This window comes from Suillus paluster, assembly GCF_016628075.1.
Source record: "Suillus paluster strain FC165 chromosome Unknown EDB91scaffold_54, whole genome shotgun sequence".
NCBI lineage: Eukaryota > Fungi > Basidiomycota > Agaricomycetes > Boletales > Suillaceae > Suillus > Suillus paluster.
This window is the reverse complement of record NW_024537614.1, coordinates 149297-166703: the sequence shown is the minus strand read 5'-3', so window position 1 is coordinate 166703 and position 17407 is coordinate 149297. Positions and strand designations below refer to the sequence as shown.

The window sequence follows — 17407 nt, the reverse complement described above, 5'->3', positions numbered from 1 at the left end:
GCAAAGTGATTTGCTGATGTGTGGTGCATTGCCTCTTCATTGCAACCATTACATTTTTGTCTTGAAGGACACTGCTGACTAGATGAATTATGCACATAAGAGTATAGAAGCTCCTTTTGTAATTCATTGGTGCAGCAGCTTACATTCCAGCTGGTTGCATAGTATTCGGCCCATTCAATAGCGTTAGAATGCTTTAGTTGTCATCAATTGACCCACAGTGAGCATTGCCACTCTACATATCTCCAAGTATCTGACAATGCCTTCACCTTAAATTAGGTCTGAAATGTAGACTCATCTAGCCTAAACAGAGTGGAGGTAAGATAATGTGATTTGCTAGTTGGATTGGGGCAATGCCAAGAGTTTTATCTTGTGGTTGTGCTTGAAGAACAATAAGAAGCTACTTGCCTTCCTTGTTCCACTTTTGGTCATTGATTGAGCTTGCTCAAGAGCTCGCACCTGGGTGGCACTATCTATCTTACTAATAAGTAATTATGTCAGGTACCTGATCCCGTTACCAACTAGCAGCATGTAGCTATGTTATACTGTACCAGGAAATAAACCAGTAAACCAGCAGTACCTTAGCTCTTCAGTATCCTCCTTGTCTTACTTAATGTGGTCATGGCTGTTTGGCCACAATGAGTCACCACTGCCTAATCCTGAATAGTGTTAGCATCAACTGTTTCCCACCGCTGTCACTGCTTCCACTTATCACCCACTTAGCTGCTCATTGTCCTCAATGACAGGCTCAACATATGCCTTGTTCTTGCCCATTTCTTGGTGGATTCTTTCTGGACTTCTTTCTAATGGTTCTCTCTTGTTTTCCCATTGTCATGGCACCCTCAAACCAGTGGTAATGTATGATATACAACATCTATCATGAAATATTACTGACTAATCTCTTACACATCTTCAACCATGACTCTGTTACTTGCTGCTATCATCAAACAATAGGTCATGATGTGCAAGGTGAGTGTTCCCACAGTCCCTTCCTCTCAACCCTCACTATAGCAGGTGTTTGACAATGAATACTGGCAAATGGAAACACCTCTCTACAATAATGTGGGTGCATGAGACCCGTGTTCTCGAGACAGGATCATCAAAGACTACTAGAGCAACCCTGACTCAAGTACAGAGGGACTGGCTAGCATTTGAAGAAGAGCAATGTGTTGCCAACATTTGTATGTCTACCTACTCTTCTTTTAACAATCTATTCTAACCCTATGTACAGTTAACAGCCAAGACATGGCAACTCCTTGCAGAGGCAGCACTCAAAGCTGGCCAGACATCAGCTGGGGATTCTGCACATCCTAGCTTCGCGCATTCTGAGGTGATAACCCCCCTGCCCTATTGCTTTCTCCAACTGCTTGCCTCAACATGCCCAAACACTCTCATTGCGCTCCAAGTATGCGTTCTTGCGCTAAGAAGGTAAGCGTGCCTTGTATATCACCGAGCACGCTCTGATTCTTCAAGCATCCAGAAGGCCAAAACTGATGAAGTCATCATGGATGCCAAGCTTGTGGCGACCTCAGCCGCAAACCTCAAAGGGTCCAAAAAGAGTGCAGTTCTGGCTGGGGCTTCTGTCCCGCTTCCACAGCTGGAAAATGCAACACGTGTATTCGAAACCTCATTACCCATCAACCAAGAAGAGAAGGGCTTTAAGCAGAATGCCCAAACTGGGGCAAAGTACTGGTCACGCTTCACGCCTTCCGCATTCCCGGAGTTTGCCTATCACAACTTGCTGCCGGAAAGAAGCCCTGCAAGGCTCACAAGAACCAGGCGTAGGAGGTCATGGATAGAATGAAGAAGTGGGAAGCTAATGCCTTTTCTGCCAAGTTTTGTGATACAGATGGCACACTGATGGCGGCATACTTCTCCATCCACATTGTGACTCACAATGTGCTGCTTTCGCCTGAGTTGAAAGAGCAAGAGTGCAAGGTGCGCTCGCGTTTTTGGCATCACATTGACTGTGGCTGATGCAAGAACAGCATGCTCCAGAATATGCAGGCCATGAGCAAATGCCATTGCAGCTTGGCCGCTCAGTGTCTGATCTCGAGAAGGCCCAACAAGATGAGAAAGAAGGCGGCCCCGCTGTAATCTTTGATGGCCTTAAGGTAAGTTTAGATGCACTGACTAGGGGTGCATCTAATGGCTTGGCAGCCGGAGTTGATTGAGGATGCACTGTGGGCAACTCAAATTTTGCATCACTTTCTCCAACCATTGAAAAGCACAAATGATGGCCGTCACAATTGGGATGATTTCCTAATGAGGTACTCTCGAGATGGGAGCAAAATGAAAGAAGCAGAAGAGTTGCCATCCTATGATGGTGGGCACTTACAATTTACTTATGATGGCTTGGAATATGAGTATGTGGATGAAAATAACACCTCGGAATGGACTGGAGTCTTGCACCTCATGCATTCATGGCAGATGAGGGGCCACCAAGGCCGTGATGTAAGTGACTCTTTGCATCCCAATCCCAACTTTCATTCTAAAGATGGCGCTAGCACAGCCAGAGTCCCTTTAAGCCCCCTTCTGACATGATTAGAAATGCCCAGATCTCAATGGCAGTGGAATGGTACATGCAGCGCATGCGGAAGCTTGCCATGTCCATCAGCGCTATGTACAAAGCTGCATTTCCGAAGGATTTTGAGATTTACTGCAAAGCCTTTGCGGCTGGCATTTGGTTGGAGGCTGACCCAAGTCCTTGGCTGGGTAGGGCCATTGTTTGGAAACTAAATGTCCTTCCCCACTGCAATGGGTTGGATGCTGGGCCTGCGGCCATATTTTGCATGGGTCAATATAGCGGTGGTGAATGCTACTTAACTGACCTCCAAATCAAACTCAGGTATAACCATCCCCATTTCCTGCACATTGGAGTTGACCAGTGGCTAGATACCACCCTGGAGATGTTCTTATATTCCGCGCAGGTGATTTATACCACTCAATTGGCAATTGGGAGTCTGAGGGTGGAGTGACTAAGGGAGGCATCATGCCTGGCCACGTGGGCAATGTTTTCTTTAGTCCTGCCCATTCTGTTAACTTCTTAAAGAACCAGGGGCGCCGCTGGATGAAGAGAACAGCTGGAGGGGCCCTGCCAGAATAATAAGTAGTAGTTGGTTGAAGTACAGTGCATCCGCATTAATCCAGTCTTCTAACCATTGCTGCTTGAGTTTTGGTTTTGGATGTGCCTCTTCTACATGTGTTTCTTGCATTTATAGTAGAATCACCAAAGTTTCCACTACATTTGGAAAGACTCCAATGTTGCCCCCTTGGCTGCTAACTTGCATAAAGGGCCCACTGTAGAGCAATTCATCTGCAGCTCATTTTCCGCAATCGCAATCTCCTACTCCTACTCATATTGCATCTCCAATAGCTACTTCTCACTCAAGATGTCCAAGTGAGTTAGGCCAGGGTGCGTCCATAAAAGATGGCATCTCAGTCCCTCAAAATAATGCGGGATCAGCCATACGACCAGGTTTGATTTTATTATTACTCCAAAACCATCTCTAGTTCTAACTGTTGCTCTTAGCATCTGTTGCATTTGGATCAATAGATGATGCTTTGGCCCCATTATCTTCATCACCAACTGCCATTCCTGCTGTAAAAACTGAAGTCGTAAAGTCTTTACCTGGTACATCTTCCAACCACATAGCCTAAATGGCAAAACCTCAGCTTCTGCTTCAGCCACAAGGTCGTCAAAGCAGCCTCCATGACCTTCCCTATCATCAACACCCTTCAACCCCAGTGCACTATCCTCAACAGCTGCAACATCAACCACATCTATGCCTAAACCATCTAGAGCAGACATTGCAAAGCCCTTCCATAATCCCTCGTCGTCGTCTTCCCAGTCATCTTCTGACACATCCTATCCTTCCAATTGGCCATCTAATTTACCTCCACATCACCAGCCATCATCAACTTTGTCACAACAGCCAGAGCAACCCTCGCAACTCGGCATGCATTCATATCTGCAGTTCGTGCCAAATAGCATGCGCCCACCATAGCAGCCTTCTGGCACCCTCCACGTTTCTCTGCATTCTCTTGCACTGTGCCCAACGGCAAGGCCAGTCTTGACAGGGAGCTGGCCCAGGGGGTCCCGGCGGCTCACCTATCCCTGCCAGTCCCTGAATGGCTCCACACCCACATCAAGTGCATCCTGGAGGTATAGCACCGCAGGTGCCCATGCAGCCCAAGTCATGGGACAGATACTACGTCAGTACTCTATTTTTCTAAATACCTTTATCGACTGTGTTTTACATGATCCAAGTATATGGATCCATATCAACCACAACCTCCTTAGGCATATTACACTATGCCCTCCCAACATATGCGCCAACAGCCTCACCTGCAACGCATCCCTCATGTCTTTCCTCCCCATCAACCTGGACCTCTTCCCACGTCACCTTGTCCCACAGCCCCCCAATTACCTGGCACACCCGCTGTGGCACATGCTATCCCACACCCCCCTCATACACCTCAACCACCTCCCTCCGCATCTTCCCCACTGCCAACACACCTCACCTTAATGCAAATACTTATGACTTTGTTCCTGGCGGATGCATGCTCTACATCCAAGGTTACCATCAAGAGCCAGGATAGCATTGAGATGATGCTTGATGCTCCCAAGAAGCACAGTCCCCGACCACTGACTGTTCCTATCCCACCTGCATTACCTGTTTTTGACAAATTTCTGCTACTGCTTGCACACATGCTACAATCTTCGCACATTTCATGTACCAGCTTTACATTTGTCACATTTCACATACGACCTTTACATTTAACGCAATTCATGTACAAACTTTACATTCCATAAATCTCTGTTAGTACTTGCATATGCAATACAAGCCCTTGCATACCCTCTACAATTCTGTTCGGGGTTTGTAAGGCATACAAGGCAGCAACAGGCCTTACACGCCAGGGACACTTTTGTTGATGCATATAACAGCTACTAACTGGCTACTATTACATTGTGGCGCGCTTGATATAGATCCAGTACAAGGCTGCATTTACATCCCGTTGTTTTCAATTGTGTTACAGACCTCCACAAGAATTCTGCTTTGTCTTTCAACAGCTGCCTCCATCCTGTGAACAGCTTCAAGAATTGCAGCAACTTCCAGCTCAACCTTAGCTACAGATTGGAACTCTCTCTCTCTAGCTTCCTGTGCTTCCATGGAGCTTCAACTGCTGGCATTGATGTCTCTCCTGCATTGGTCATATCTTGGCCAAAGTTTCATGCAGTCTTTGCAGCCATGAGCACGTTGCACTAATGTTGAGAAAACTAACTAGGTCCACATACATCACTGGAGTCAGATGCCTTTCTCTTCAAGTTTGGATTGGACAGCAACTTATCAACCCCTTTCTCGTCGCCATTTCTAACTTTTGATTCCTGGAATTAGGGCAGTTAGAATAACAAATGGTTATACTCTACAGATTGCATACCAGCTCCAGTGGTTTGTATTGTTCAGTGTCCAAGTTATGTGCAAGCTGACAGGTCTGCTCTGGGTCTTGGGTAGAAGGTTTGGTGCACGCCAACCTTCTGACCTTCCCAAAATTATAACATCCGTAGGAATACACAGGGGCCCCTTGTCCATGCGAATGATATCCAGTGCAGGCCTCATGACTTTCTGGAGTTGAGCTCCACGAGCTACCATCCACTGGGCTGGCTCCAGGAGCCTCGAGGTCGATATTAGCTTTCATGATGATGGTGTCCATTCCACTGTGCAGAGGGGTTGGAAGATAAGGGCATATAAATCATGCCATGAGGTCAGGACTAAGTTACTCCCATGCCACAATGCTCCGCTACAGAAATTCTTTTGAGAATTTCCTCTCGATGCTGCATTGCAATATACAGTTCTTCAGACCTGGACTTGCAACTCGCCACTTGTGGTTGCTCCATGCTTTTGTAAGTCAAGATGATGATCCAGAGTATTATCTTTGTCAGACCTTACTGGCAGTTCTAACCAAACTTCCACTAGTACTAGAGAACTGAATTCCCCTCTGAACAAAGCTAAGCAGTTCGGTTCTCCATTCGTTTTTGTTGTTCACCACTGACACCGAAACTCATAGCCTTATTACTCTGCAACCCTGCTCCATTCCTAACTTTAATAATGCAACTCCCAGATCTCAAGGTAAATGAGGTACGCGTCAGCAGAGTGGGTCAAGACCTCAATCACCACTCACCAAGTATAATTTCTAGTCATTTATAAGGAATAGTGTTTTACTATCTGACTCTGTTGGACCTTCTTTGGGCCCTGGCAATGCTCTGTACCTGTGCAATTGCCAGCACTGCCTCTACTCACTCATTAACACTACTTTTCTCAATAAGTCTCAGTCCCGCGACTTAGCCTGGAAATGGGACACATGCCCTCCCACTTCCAGACCTCTCTGGAGCAGTACCTACCTCCACAGAGGCCAGGGCCAAATGCCACATCGCCGCATTGGAAGATGAATTACAGATGATGAAGCAAGAAAGAGGAACAAAGCAGAGGTTCATCACATACCATTTTCCTCACTGCCTCTTTCTCATAGATGCTCACAGAAAGATGACCTACTATGTCGCTCAAGGCAGGGTGGTTCACCGAATGGCCGTCCTTTATACTAGCTTGGAAGATTTGATCGCTGAGAACGATCACAGGTACGAGGAAGGCTTGGTGGACAGCATGGTGCAAGGCACCACCACAAAGTAGGTCTTTTTTTTTCATGACACATTTAATTTTATTATTCAGACAAGATCACCTGCAGCATGGCTACCTTGCGCTTGCACAGGCTCTGCCATGGCTACATTCTAAGCTTGCAGAATTTGATGCTGATGAATCCAAAGATATGTTGAAAAAGGTTTGTGCTCTCAATACTTATACTTTTGCTGCATACTCATAATTTTATAGATCAAAAGAGGAGCCAATGCAGCCTGTGGTGACGATACTTCCACTCTCAAGGACCTCATTGCCGCTTGGATTAATCAGGATTTTCATCCGTCCTCTCTACTTAGGTCCAATGACAAGCACTTGCATGGCTTTGCACATGATGTTTGTGGGAAGTTGCTCTGCCCTGCTGAGTGGGACTGGAGTGATGACTGGTAAGCCATTACCTTCATGGAGCTACTACATGACACTGAAGCCTAGGCAGTGTGAAGGCTGGCATCCATAATAGAACATCAGATTTCATCGTATCAGAAAACTCTTGGCCATTGTTTGTGTATGTGTCATATCCTATACCTCCAGATCCGCAGTTCCAGATCTCCCCCACTCAAAGTCCGGTTCTCCGCCCTGTTATTCCACCCAGTGCTCCGCCTTCATCTCCGTACTCACCCCTAGCTCCTTTTAGAATAGCTATTGCTCTGGCTACTGGTTATATCCTTTCTGCTATGCTTACTGATCCATCTGTTCGTACTTCATTTCCAACCTCACTGCTTTGATCTGTTATACACTTACTAATAGACTTTCCACATGCTTCGTACATAGCCCTTACTTTGCTGACTGATTTACTCACATGATACCTACAGTATATAAACTCCTGTAATACTCCAGAACTCCTTAGTTCAAATATCATCTTAGTTCTGCTCATTCCTGCTTCTCCAGACTTGAGTCCCATCTCTTGTCTACCTCCAAGTCTTAGGGTTAAACCTTAGGACTAAATCTCCAGCTCTACCTTAGGGTAGTCTAAACTCTGTTCTGCTTCTACTCCAGACTTGTCCATAGTAGCCTTACCCTGTTCTCTCATAGTCTTGCGGAGTTCCACTGAACTCCCCCCACGTCTGACCTCCAGACTTCCCCAGACTTCTATCAGACTTCCCCTCTGCCCCTCAGAAATTAAGGGCATGTACTCGGGTAAGGGGCACAGCGCATGAGCTGAAGCTGAAGCCCTTTGAGTTGTCTTCCCCTTGAGCATGACCTTAACAGTATGAGAGCTACTCTCTCGACAACAGCAACCTGGAATGGGGTCTTTTTATGTTGAAGATCCTTGTTCAGGTCAGTACATCATGATGGAGTCATACTAGTCATGGGAACATTACTCAAACCTGTTGTGGCGCCAGGCTTTCAAAGCCATATTTACGTCTCCATCTTCTGCAAGAGAAGTTGATGGTGATGGTGATGGAGCCAACATCCTCAAGAATAACTGGCGCGCCCAGCGCACATTAAACCAGTTCAAGGTTAAAACATGTGTGGCCTTGATCATCAACATGAAGAAAGTTACCCCTCACTCCATTGCTTATGTGGTCTGTCAAGTGAATACATATGATTATTCACCATTGATGTTTAGCTTACAATCATCCAAGTTCATTTTGCACTATCCAGTGTCTTGTCTTGGCACACTGTTGATGGTGACTTCGATTATCAAGCATTTTGGATCAATATCGTTGATTTCTTCGAGGATGTCCCAGGACCTGTGGCGCGATGTAGGGTGACCAAACTGCTCGAATGGTGGACCAGGTATTGAGTATTGAGGTCCGCTATGTATCATATCTAACATTGTTGTTTAGGAAGATTTTTGGAAAAAATCATCGAGAGGATCTAACACGGAAGTTGTATCCAAGATGTCTGTTACAGCACTAGCCAAGCAGAGAAAGAGGCTAGAGGATGCTGCTTTTGACTCAGATTAACCTGATCCTAGTTTTATCTATCCAATGTATTACAATACATGTTTTTAATGCAATCATAAATGCCACATTCATTATTATGTTTTGAGATCGTGCATTGGAAGGAATGATTTTCAGAGATCATAGTACATACTCCTTAACATGTAATCTACTGCAAGATTTGTCATGCCATTCAATTCTACCAATTCAAAGAGATGTTTTGTATGTAAACATTGTATTCATGACTGCTACAACCAACATTATGTTGTCTTCATATGGCAGAAAGTTGCCCATGTAGAATGCCCCTGGTGGGAGAGGTCATCTGCAGTCTCCAACCAAAGACTATCAGTTGAAAATACTACACATGAGAGGCGGTTTTAGTAGGTGACAGAACTCATGCAGATATTGGTATATCCAATTACACCTGAGCAGATCATGTAATTGTATCATCATAGTGTTCAGTCTCCAAGCAGTAAACCATTCTGCCACACTCAATTTGATGTATCCAGTGTACCAGTGGGACAAAGGAATGATTGTTGCTGCCATTATTTTTATTCGCCAAGGCTGATCAGTACCAAGCAACTTGCTCTGCAAACGCAATCCCAGAACCATGTGGCTTCATATGGATTTCTGCCAGGCTTACTGGCAGAAGAACTTTCTGGTCATGTTTAGAACAGGCATGAATTTGGTACTTTAGGGCTTTGGGCTTAGTACTTGCCCTATTTTTGAAATAGGCTGATATTGTATGTTTTATCCAAAGTAAGTACCAGCATCAGGCTTGCGCATAGTATGTACTTTCGGTGGCAAATGTCCTATCATCTGGTATGTATTTTGATGTGCAAACACCTACTGCAGTTCCTCCACCCACTCATTGAACGCCTTGAGGTAGAGTGTCCAGATTCCTTCCTACATGAAGGATAATTGACTTTTATAATGCTAAGTAGATGGCTGAGCAACACTGTAATATCTGGCTAGATGTGGCAGGCTGGCAATTTCCCGTCCAATACGCAGTCTAGATCAACCAGGTTACAAATAATCACCCACCTTGTGATTGTGACATTTGGTTGTCACAAGCAACATTATTTAAAACCTCTGGTATCGTATGGGGGCCATAATCTTGTGAGCAGCATCGCAAATGCATCATTGACGCAATACTTCAATGATGGATATGTTCTGAACCAGTTGCAGGACTGGGCGTGATGTATATGATGGAAATCTCAGTCCGCCTAGGCAAGTGCCTACTGCTTAGGAGTGAAGTGCCCTGTATCTTACTAAGTGAACATGTTGTCAAAAGTGAACCTTGCTTTTTCTCATTATCCGGTCCAATATTATCACCAGCAATTCATGACTAGTATAAAAAATTCCAGCTCTCGCACCAGGCATGTTGATTTACAGATTGTTGCGAGACAGAAGGACCTTGCATGAATGTTTGGTTGCAACTTTTTGCATCCCTCTGACGCTTACAGACTTGCATTTCACTTCATTGGCCTGCATTCATATATTTGTTTGGAGGATGATCTAAGCAGAAGATGGTACATCAAGCACAGGAGAACTTGCTTGGATGCCATGAAAATGCATCGTTCCCAAGTAAGGTCAAATAATTATATGCAAACCCCACTGCCACATTTATGGGGATTGGCGTGATTGTTATGAATATATAGTATACTATGACATTTTAATATGTTCATTGGTTCACTGATGATAATACAATAGATCGCTTTTTGTCAAGGTTGAACAAACCTAGGACATGTCAGCCATATCGGAGATTACATAACCTGGCGGTAATACAAAGTATATATAACCTGCACGAACATATCCGAATAAAATGAGCAATCTTAGTGCCCACCATCGTGTGCCTCTAAGTCTAATATTTTCATTCTTGCTTGTCAAACAATCAATATTGTATCTATCGTGATCTCAAAAGGTTACGAGCCCTGTTGTATCGCATATCGAGCCTCAGAAATCAAAAATAATCAAAACACACTGCACAAATACTCCTATCTAAAATGACTGATCCTAACAACCCAAACCCAAGCATGGATGTTGATGCTCATGCCTCTTCGCATCCTGCTATTAACCTCGGACCTGTCACGTCGTACAAATCAAGGCCCTAAATGACATAAATTGGATCACATGGAAGGAAAGGATTGAAACTATCCTCAATCTTCATGGAGTCCATGGGCACATCAATGGGACCTGTAAAAGGCCCATGGCAGATGAGGATGAGATCGCATACTGGGATAAACAGGACTATGTGGTGCGGACACTCATCTTGAACAATATCAAGGATGATAAAGTGGTCCATGTGTCACGTGTGAAGACCATAAAGGAGGCATGGGAGAATATAAAGACAATCCATGAGATGAGGAGTCAGTTGAGTGCGTTAATGGCGAAACACACCTTTTATGCTATGCAAGCCAAAGAAGGCTGCAATATTACGGAGCACATTACTGAGATGGTGAATAAGCGTAACCAACTCGACACCATGGGGTGCAAGATACCAGACGCAGAGTTCAAAGCCATTCTCATAATGTTGTTACCAAAATCGTGGGGAACTTGGACTGCATCCTATTTAGGGGCACATGCCGAAAAAGTCGAATCCAATAAAATAAAGGGATATACTTCCCAGGAGTTAATCTCCATCATCATCGACAAGTATAAACATTGTAAAGGTGAGGACACCCAAGAAAAGGGGTTCTATGCCAAGGCTGAGAGGAGTGGAAAGAAAAGGAAGATTGAAAAGCATGTGGAGATGCCTAAGAGCCAAGCAAAGTGTAATGTGTGTGGACATAATAATCACACCACAGATGATTGCCAGTTCAAGGGCAAGCCGAAGTGTATGTCTTGCAGAAGGTTTGGACACGAGACCAAAGACTGCTGGGGAAAAGCAGGATCATCATCCCAAAAGCCACATCAGCAGAAAGAATGTGCCAATATTGCGAGAGATCTGCAGGAAGACGAGCCTATGAATGAAGATGAGGCTTTTGTAACCAAGAATGTATCTATGAATGAAGATGCCAATGAGCGTGTTTCCTTTTACTCGTGGGTGGCTGATACAGCCACTACTTCCCACATTGTGAGCCAATGATCTGTGTTTGAAGAGTACCGTCCAATAAGCGACGGGACCATAATTGGAATCGTAAATGTGCCAATCAAAGCACTAGGCCATGGATCAGTAAAAATACAAACACAAGTCAAGGACAAACTAAGAAGGTACAATTAAGAGATGTACTGCATGTACCAACAGCAGTAAATAATCTCATATCAATCAGTTGGCTTGACGAGCAAGGGGGAAGAGCCCAATTTGACAATGGACAAGTCACATTGCTTGATCAGAATTGATGGACTATAGCAACCAGACGCCGTATAAATAGATTATATATCCTAGACGCCAAGACCATTCAGCCCCAAATTGAGTCAACAAATAAAGCAAATGACTCGCTTACTTGGGAAGAGTGGCATAAATGCTATGGACATATCGGCGTCACAGGATTACAACAACTAGCGAAAAAACAGTTAGTAGATGGCTTTGACGTAGATCAAAGTTCACCTATTCCAGAGTGTGAGGCGTGCATCGAAGTCAAACACTCTCAAAACCCATTCCCAAATCAAGCTGAAAATAGAGCTCGAGTACCAGGTGAACAAACACACACAGATGTTTGGGGACCAGCTCGAACAACAGCTATAACAGGTGCAAGATATTATATTAGTTTTGTCGATGACTGCACAAGAAGGTGTGTCGTCAAATATATGAAAACGAAGGACAAAACTACTGAAAAGGTGAAAGATTACCTATCCTATGTTGAGTGGCACTGGGAAAAACTCCCCAAACATATTTGCACCGATAACGGTACAGAATATATAAATAATGCACTAAAAGACTGGTGTCAGCAAAAAGGGATAGAGTTGGAAACAACTGCACCATATTCGCCCTCACAAAATGGGGTGGCAGAACACTTCAATAGAACATTAATCAAATTAGCATGAGCAATGCTAATAGCTCATGACTTACCTAAGTTCCTATGGCCCAAAGCGGTGACTCATGCAGCATATTTACGCAATCGAGCGCATACACGAGCACTCGAAGAGTATACACCTGAAGAAAAATGGTCAGGAACACGACCAAATGTATCTCACCTACAGGAATTTGGTGTACCTGTATGGATATTGAGAGATGGTCAGAATATATCAAAATTTGAAGCGAAATCTGAAAAACATACATTTGTCAGCTTCCTAGATGGGCCGAAAGCTGTAAAATATTACGACACGTGCACAAAACAAGTTAAATCATCACAGAATCATCACTTCCTACAAGTCAAACCCCAAGAAAAAATTGCGGCAGATATGCAGTGTGAGGGGGAGTGGGGAGAGATTGACACACCACAATCTGATGAAGATACTGGACAATTTGATGGCAGGCAGACCAGTAAAACTGGTGAATCAAGTGTTAATCTCAAACAGAAGCAAGAACAGGATGAAAATGTACCTGATGAACCAAGAAGAGGCACCAGAACAAAAATAAAGCACGATTATTGAGTGCTAAATGATCTGCCACTAGAACTAGCTGAACTAGTTGATGACCCTGACAAAGGGGAGGTTACATCATCAGCAGCCGAAATGATATCCCCAGATTGGCCGCAGTGGGAGAAGGCTGTGAACACCAAGCTAGAGCAACTTAATACTATGGGAACCTGGGAGTTAGTAGACCCTCCAGAAGAACGAATACCCATAGGAAACAAATGGGTTCTAGTCCGGAAGTACAATAAAGATGGGGAGCTTGTCAAACACAAAGCACGACTAGTAGCAAAAGGGTACTCACAAGGATGGATTATGATGACACATTCTCACCCATCATATGTCTTGAAACAATCTGCGCAATACTAGCATTGGCTGTATCAGAAGATTGGGACATACAGCAAATGGACGTGAAAGGAGCTTACCTAAACAGTATTCTAAAAGAAGAATTCTACATGAGACAACCAGAAGGATTCAAAGATGGAACAGCAAGAGTATGCCGTCTAATAAAAACATTATATGGCCTTAAACAATCAGGTCGTGAGTGGAATATCAAGCTAAATAAACAGCTCGAAGCAAAGGGATTCAATAGACTGTATAGCGACCCATGCGCATACATAAGAAAGACGGGAGATGGAATAGAAATAATTACTGTGTGGGTTGATGACCTACTCCTGTTTATGAACAGTACGGCACTAATTGAAAAGCTGAAACATGAGTTACAAACAATGTTTGAAGTCACTGACCTTGGTGATCCAAGCAAAATTGTTGGTATCGAAATTGATCAGGATCAAGGAAAGGGGGAGTTACATATTTCCCAAACCAAATACATTGAGGCAATTCTTGCAAGGTACAGCCTTGCAGACGCAAATTCAGTGGGGATGCCTCTCGATCCAAGTATCAAACTTGAACTAGTAGACAGCTCACCTGAAACAGGAAATCGTAGCAACAACTACGCATCCCTCATAGGGTCCTTGATGTATGCAGCCATGGCAACACGTCCAGATATTGCATATGCTGTATATCGGTTAGCATCATATACAGTGAATCCCGGAATAACTCACTGGACTGCTGCAAAACGTGTTTTATGGTACCTCAAGGGTACCAAAGATATAGGAATAACCTATAAAACAACTAAACCCTTGGGAAAGACCGAAAACCGATTCATTGGATATTCAGATGCAAGCTTCGCAAATAACGATGATCACACCTCTGTCTCGGGGTATACCTTCTTATTGAATGAAGGGGCAATAATGTGGGGATCAAAAAAACAAAACACCATCTCCTTGTCAACAACGGAAGCTGAATATATCTGCCTCTCCAATGCAGCGAGAGAAACAGTATGGCTCCAAAACCTATACTTGGAGTTAGGATACGAGCAAAAAGAACCTACATTGTTATACGGTGACAACTCTGGCTTGTTGGCGATTGCGCAAAACCCACAATATCATAAAAGAACGAAGCATTTTGATTTGAAACATCACTATATCCGAAACAAAGTTAAAAGTCGACTAATAAAACTGAAATATTGTCCTACTGCACAAATGACAGCAGACATCTTCACAAAGGCACTACCCAAACCTGCACATCACCAACATATACGAGAACTTGGGATGTCCTAGGTTTGAGGGGGAGTGTCGAGGTTGAACAAACCTAGGACACGTCAGCCATATCGGAGATTACATAGCCCAGCGGTAATACAAAGTATATATAACCTGCATGGACATATCCAAATAAAATGAGCAATCTTAGTGCCCACTGTCATGTGCCTCTAAGTCTAATATTTTCATTCTTGCTTGTCAAACAATCAATATTGTATCTATCGTGATCTCAAAACTTTTTCGTCTATTTGTATGCCTGCTCCTCCAGGACCCATTCAAAATGATGTAGGATACAAAACATTTTTGCACTTTTGCTCCTTTGACAAGGAAGTGTCCCAGGGCATTCAAAACATGTTTAGGAGTATATATGAAGAGATTCCCAACTTTATTTGACCCCCTGAAGCGGCCTACATCAATAGATATAGCATATATACATAAAAATACAAAATGTGTTCTCATTTGTTTATTTCTAGGTGAACATACTTTGAAATTTTATCCCCATCATCTATTCAGCAATAGAAACAATGTATCAGAAGCCCAGGACCATAGGAGAATCCCTTATTGCATAGTGTACCCCCCTCTCCTGGTGGTTTACCCCCTGTGGAAATTTTTCATGTAGGACCGGACCTCAAGGACAGTAGGGGGTCTGTTCCTGTGCATATTTGGAGCAGATATATCATATAGCCAGCCCAGGACACACATAGGACCCTTCTACAGGAACAAAAGCATAGCAAATTGCAATTTTGACATTTTTGATGTTTTTCAGTATCTTACCCTTGCATCCATAATCCAACCTGTTCATATATAATGAGCATAGTATATATACTTGCTTTTGATGACCAGAGTGCAGGTGGTTAAGTTATCAGCGCAGACTGATGCCTGTGATGTGTCTTTTGGGATTGGTTGGGAGGGTGATGCTCGCATGTCTTGTTTGATGTATGGGAGGTGCGAAACTGTAACTAGGGCCGGTTGTTGTCATTCGCGCCTTCCCGCTCTCAACGAGTAGTACTTGAGGGCACTGACCAGGTCTCTTTCAAGCTACAAGCTTGCCATTAGTTTAACTATAGAAGAAAGAAGACATTGGTTCCCTTGGATAACATCATCAATGCAATCACTACGACTGCGCATCATAGTGAATGATGGTCACGGTTGCCCAGATAACGCACACGCCTTGTTAAGGCGTTAAGAGATCTTCTACGTTAGTCAGATGTAAGGAAAGAACATTGGAATACACGCATACACATGCAAAAAGTTGATTATCTCAGTATTGCTATAAGGTTGCTTCTATTACAAGTAGACTTTAGTCTTGGAACGACGGTGGTATCTTTGCCTCATCTGGTATCTTTTCCAGCAGCCACGTCTGAAATACAAACTCATTTTCCAGTGCGGGCGTTTGGCCCAAGAAGAACGAGGCGAATTTGAGAAGGCAAGATCGCGCAACTGTCCAGTTCTCTTGGTGCGATGCCGACGGACGCAGAGTGTTGTCCCTGAGCCTCACAAATAGAAAGTGGGACTTTTCCTTCGAGCATCCTGTAGCGTCCACTTTCAGCCAGTCATCAAGGGGTCTGCCCTTGCTCAGGAGCTCGCCACCTTCATACCGCAGAGAGACCCAGGTAAGGACCCAGATGAACGATTCAGCATCGTGTCGGTAGAGGTGCTCAACCTCGCCGTTGATGGCAGCCGGGGTGAGAAGGTCGATCGCCATGAAAGGTACTGTCCCTGTGCGCTCGTTGCCGCTGGGACCATCGTGTGTAGTCGACGATAGGTCGTAGTCGTTGAGGACGCCAATCCATCGACCATCTGAAGTCTTGTACACCATGAGATTGCTAGGGCTGACGTCGCGGTGGTAGACGCCGTTTTCCCAAAGGACATGATGGCCTGGTGTCGCGGGTATGAATGGACAAGAAGAAGCGCAAAAAGCAGCAACACCCACAGACAACAACTTGCCACCATGCGGTGAGGAACTCCATCCCGCTCAACTTCGTGATTGGGATAAGCTTTCTGAATACGATGATGTACAGGACCCGACTGCCTCGTTCAGCATCGTCCATTCCTAGCGCCTTCCGGATGTTCGCCGTGGATGTTCCTTCAAACTTGTGGAACCAAACCATATCTGGGACGTGACCCTTCACCTTCATCTCGCGTTCCGCAATCTTATACACCTTCTTGAGAATCTCGGGCTCACTCTCACGCGACTCTTCCGGCCAATAAAGCTTGGCAACCAAGTCGCTGCTTGTGTTATGAGAATCCGATAGCATACTCGATAGCTTGACGCTCTCCACTGGAAAGACCCCTTCTTTGAACTCCACGTTTGAGATCCCTCGTTCTTGGGCTGTTTGACCCGCTTGGGAGAGGACGGCTCCTGGGGAAGGTTCGATTCCTGTTATATGTCCTTCTGGGACGAGTTACGCGTGATGGTTCCGGGGCCGCAGCCTATGTCGAGAATGTGCATGTGCGGTTTGATGTATGGGAGGAGGTGGGGGGCTGAGTTTTGGGCGGTGCGCCAGCTGTGCGAGCGGAGGACGGATTCGTGGTGTCCGTGTGTGTAGATGGTGTTTGAGGACATGGCTGGTGGCCAGTTGTGTACCTTGGTAGAGATACAGCAGCATACATGGGTTATGTACCTTTATTTTGGGCGGAGCTAACTACTTTCGTTGCCGCGTCAGCGCTACTTCCTTTTACTCACCGTCATGCTGTGTTTTCACCGACAGCGCCG

At 44.6% G+C, this 17407-nt stretch overlaps 5 protein-coding genes across 5 annotated transcripts; 2 read left to right on the top strand and 3 right to left on the bottom strand.

The window, feature by feature from the left end:
• Window positions 1-2573: 2573 nt before the first annotated feature.
• EDB91DRAFT_1031608 (uncharacterized protein) lies at window positions 2574-3103 on the top strand (the record flags this gene model as incomplete). The annotated part of the gene is made up of 2 exons (XM_041312734.1): window positions 2574-2845; window positions 2893-3103. Coding segments are annotated over 2 exons (483 nt in total), but the record flags the coding sequence as incomplete, so codon positions are not given.
• A 409-nt stretch (window positions 3104-3512) lies between these two features.
• EDB91DRAFT_1084501 (uncharacterized protein) lies at window positions 3513-4198 on the bottom strand (the record flags this gene model as incomplete). The annotated part of the gene is made up of 4 exons (XM_041315778.1): window positions 3513-3628; window positions 3715-3865; window positions 3895-4046; window positions 4141-4198. The coding sequence occupies 4 exons, from the start codon at window positions 4196-4198 to the stop codon at window positions 3513-3515; spliced, it is 477 nt and encodes a 158-aa protein (XP_041174247.1).
• Window positions 4199-5006: 808 nt separating this feature from the next.
• On the bottom strand, window positions 5007-5697 carry EDB91DRAFT_1084500 (uncharacterized protein; the record flags this gene model as incomplete). The annotated part of the gene is made up of 3 exons (XM_041315777.1): window positions 5007-5159; window positions 5297-5386; window positions 5440-5697. The coding sequence occupies 3 exons, from the start codon at window positions 5695-5697 to the stop codon at window positions 5007-5009; spliced, it is 501 nt and encodes a 166-aa protein (XP_041174246.1).
• Window positions 5698-8029: 2332 nt separating this feature from the next.
• EDB91DRAFT_1057566 (uncharacterized protein) lies at window positions 8030-8436 on the top strand (the record flags this gene model as incomplete). The annotated part of the gene is made up of 2 exons (XM_041314087.1): window positions 8030-8212; window positions 8260-8436. Coding segments are annotated over 2 exons (360 nt in total), but the record flags the coding sequence as incomplete, so codon positions are not given.
• A 7383-nt stretch (window positions 8437-15819) lies between these two features.
• On the bottom strand, window positions 15820-16803 carry EDB91DRAFT_646737 (uncharacterized protein). Its single transcript, XM_041327981.1, has 2 exons — window positions 15932-16803; window positions 15820-15882 (listed from the first exon to the last, which is right to left on the bottom strand). The coding sequence occupies exon 1, from the start codon at window positions 16508-16510 to the stop codon at window positions 15992-15994; it is 519 nt and encodes a 172-aa protein (XP_041174244.1). The 5' UTR covers window positions 16511-16803; the 3' UTR covers window positions 15820-15882; window positions 15932-15991.
• Between the last annotated feature and the right edge of the window lie 604 nt (window positions 16804-17407).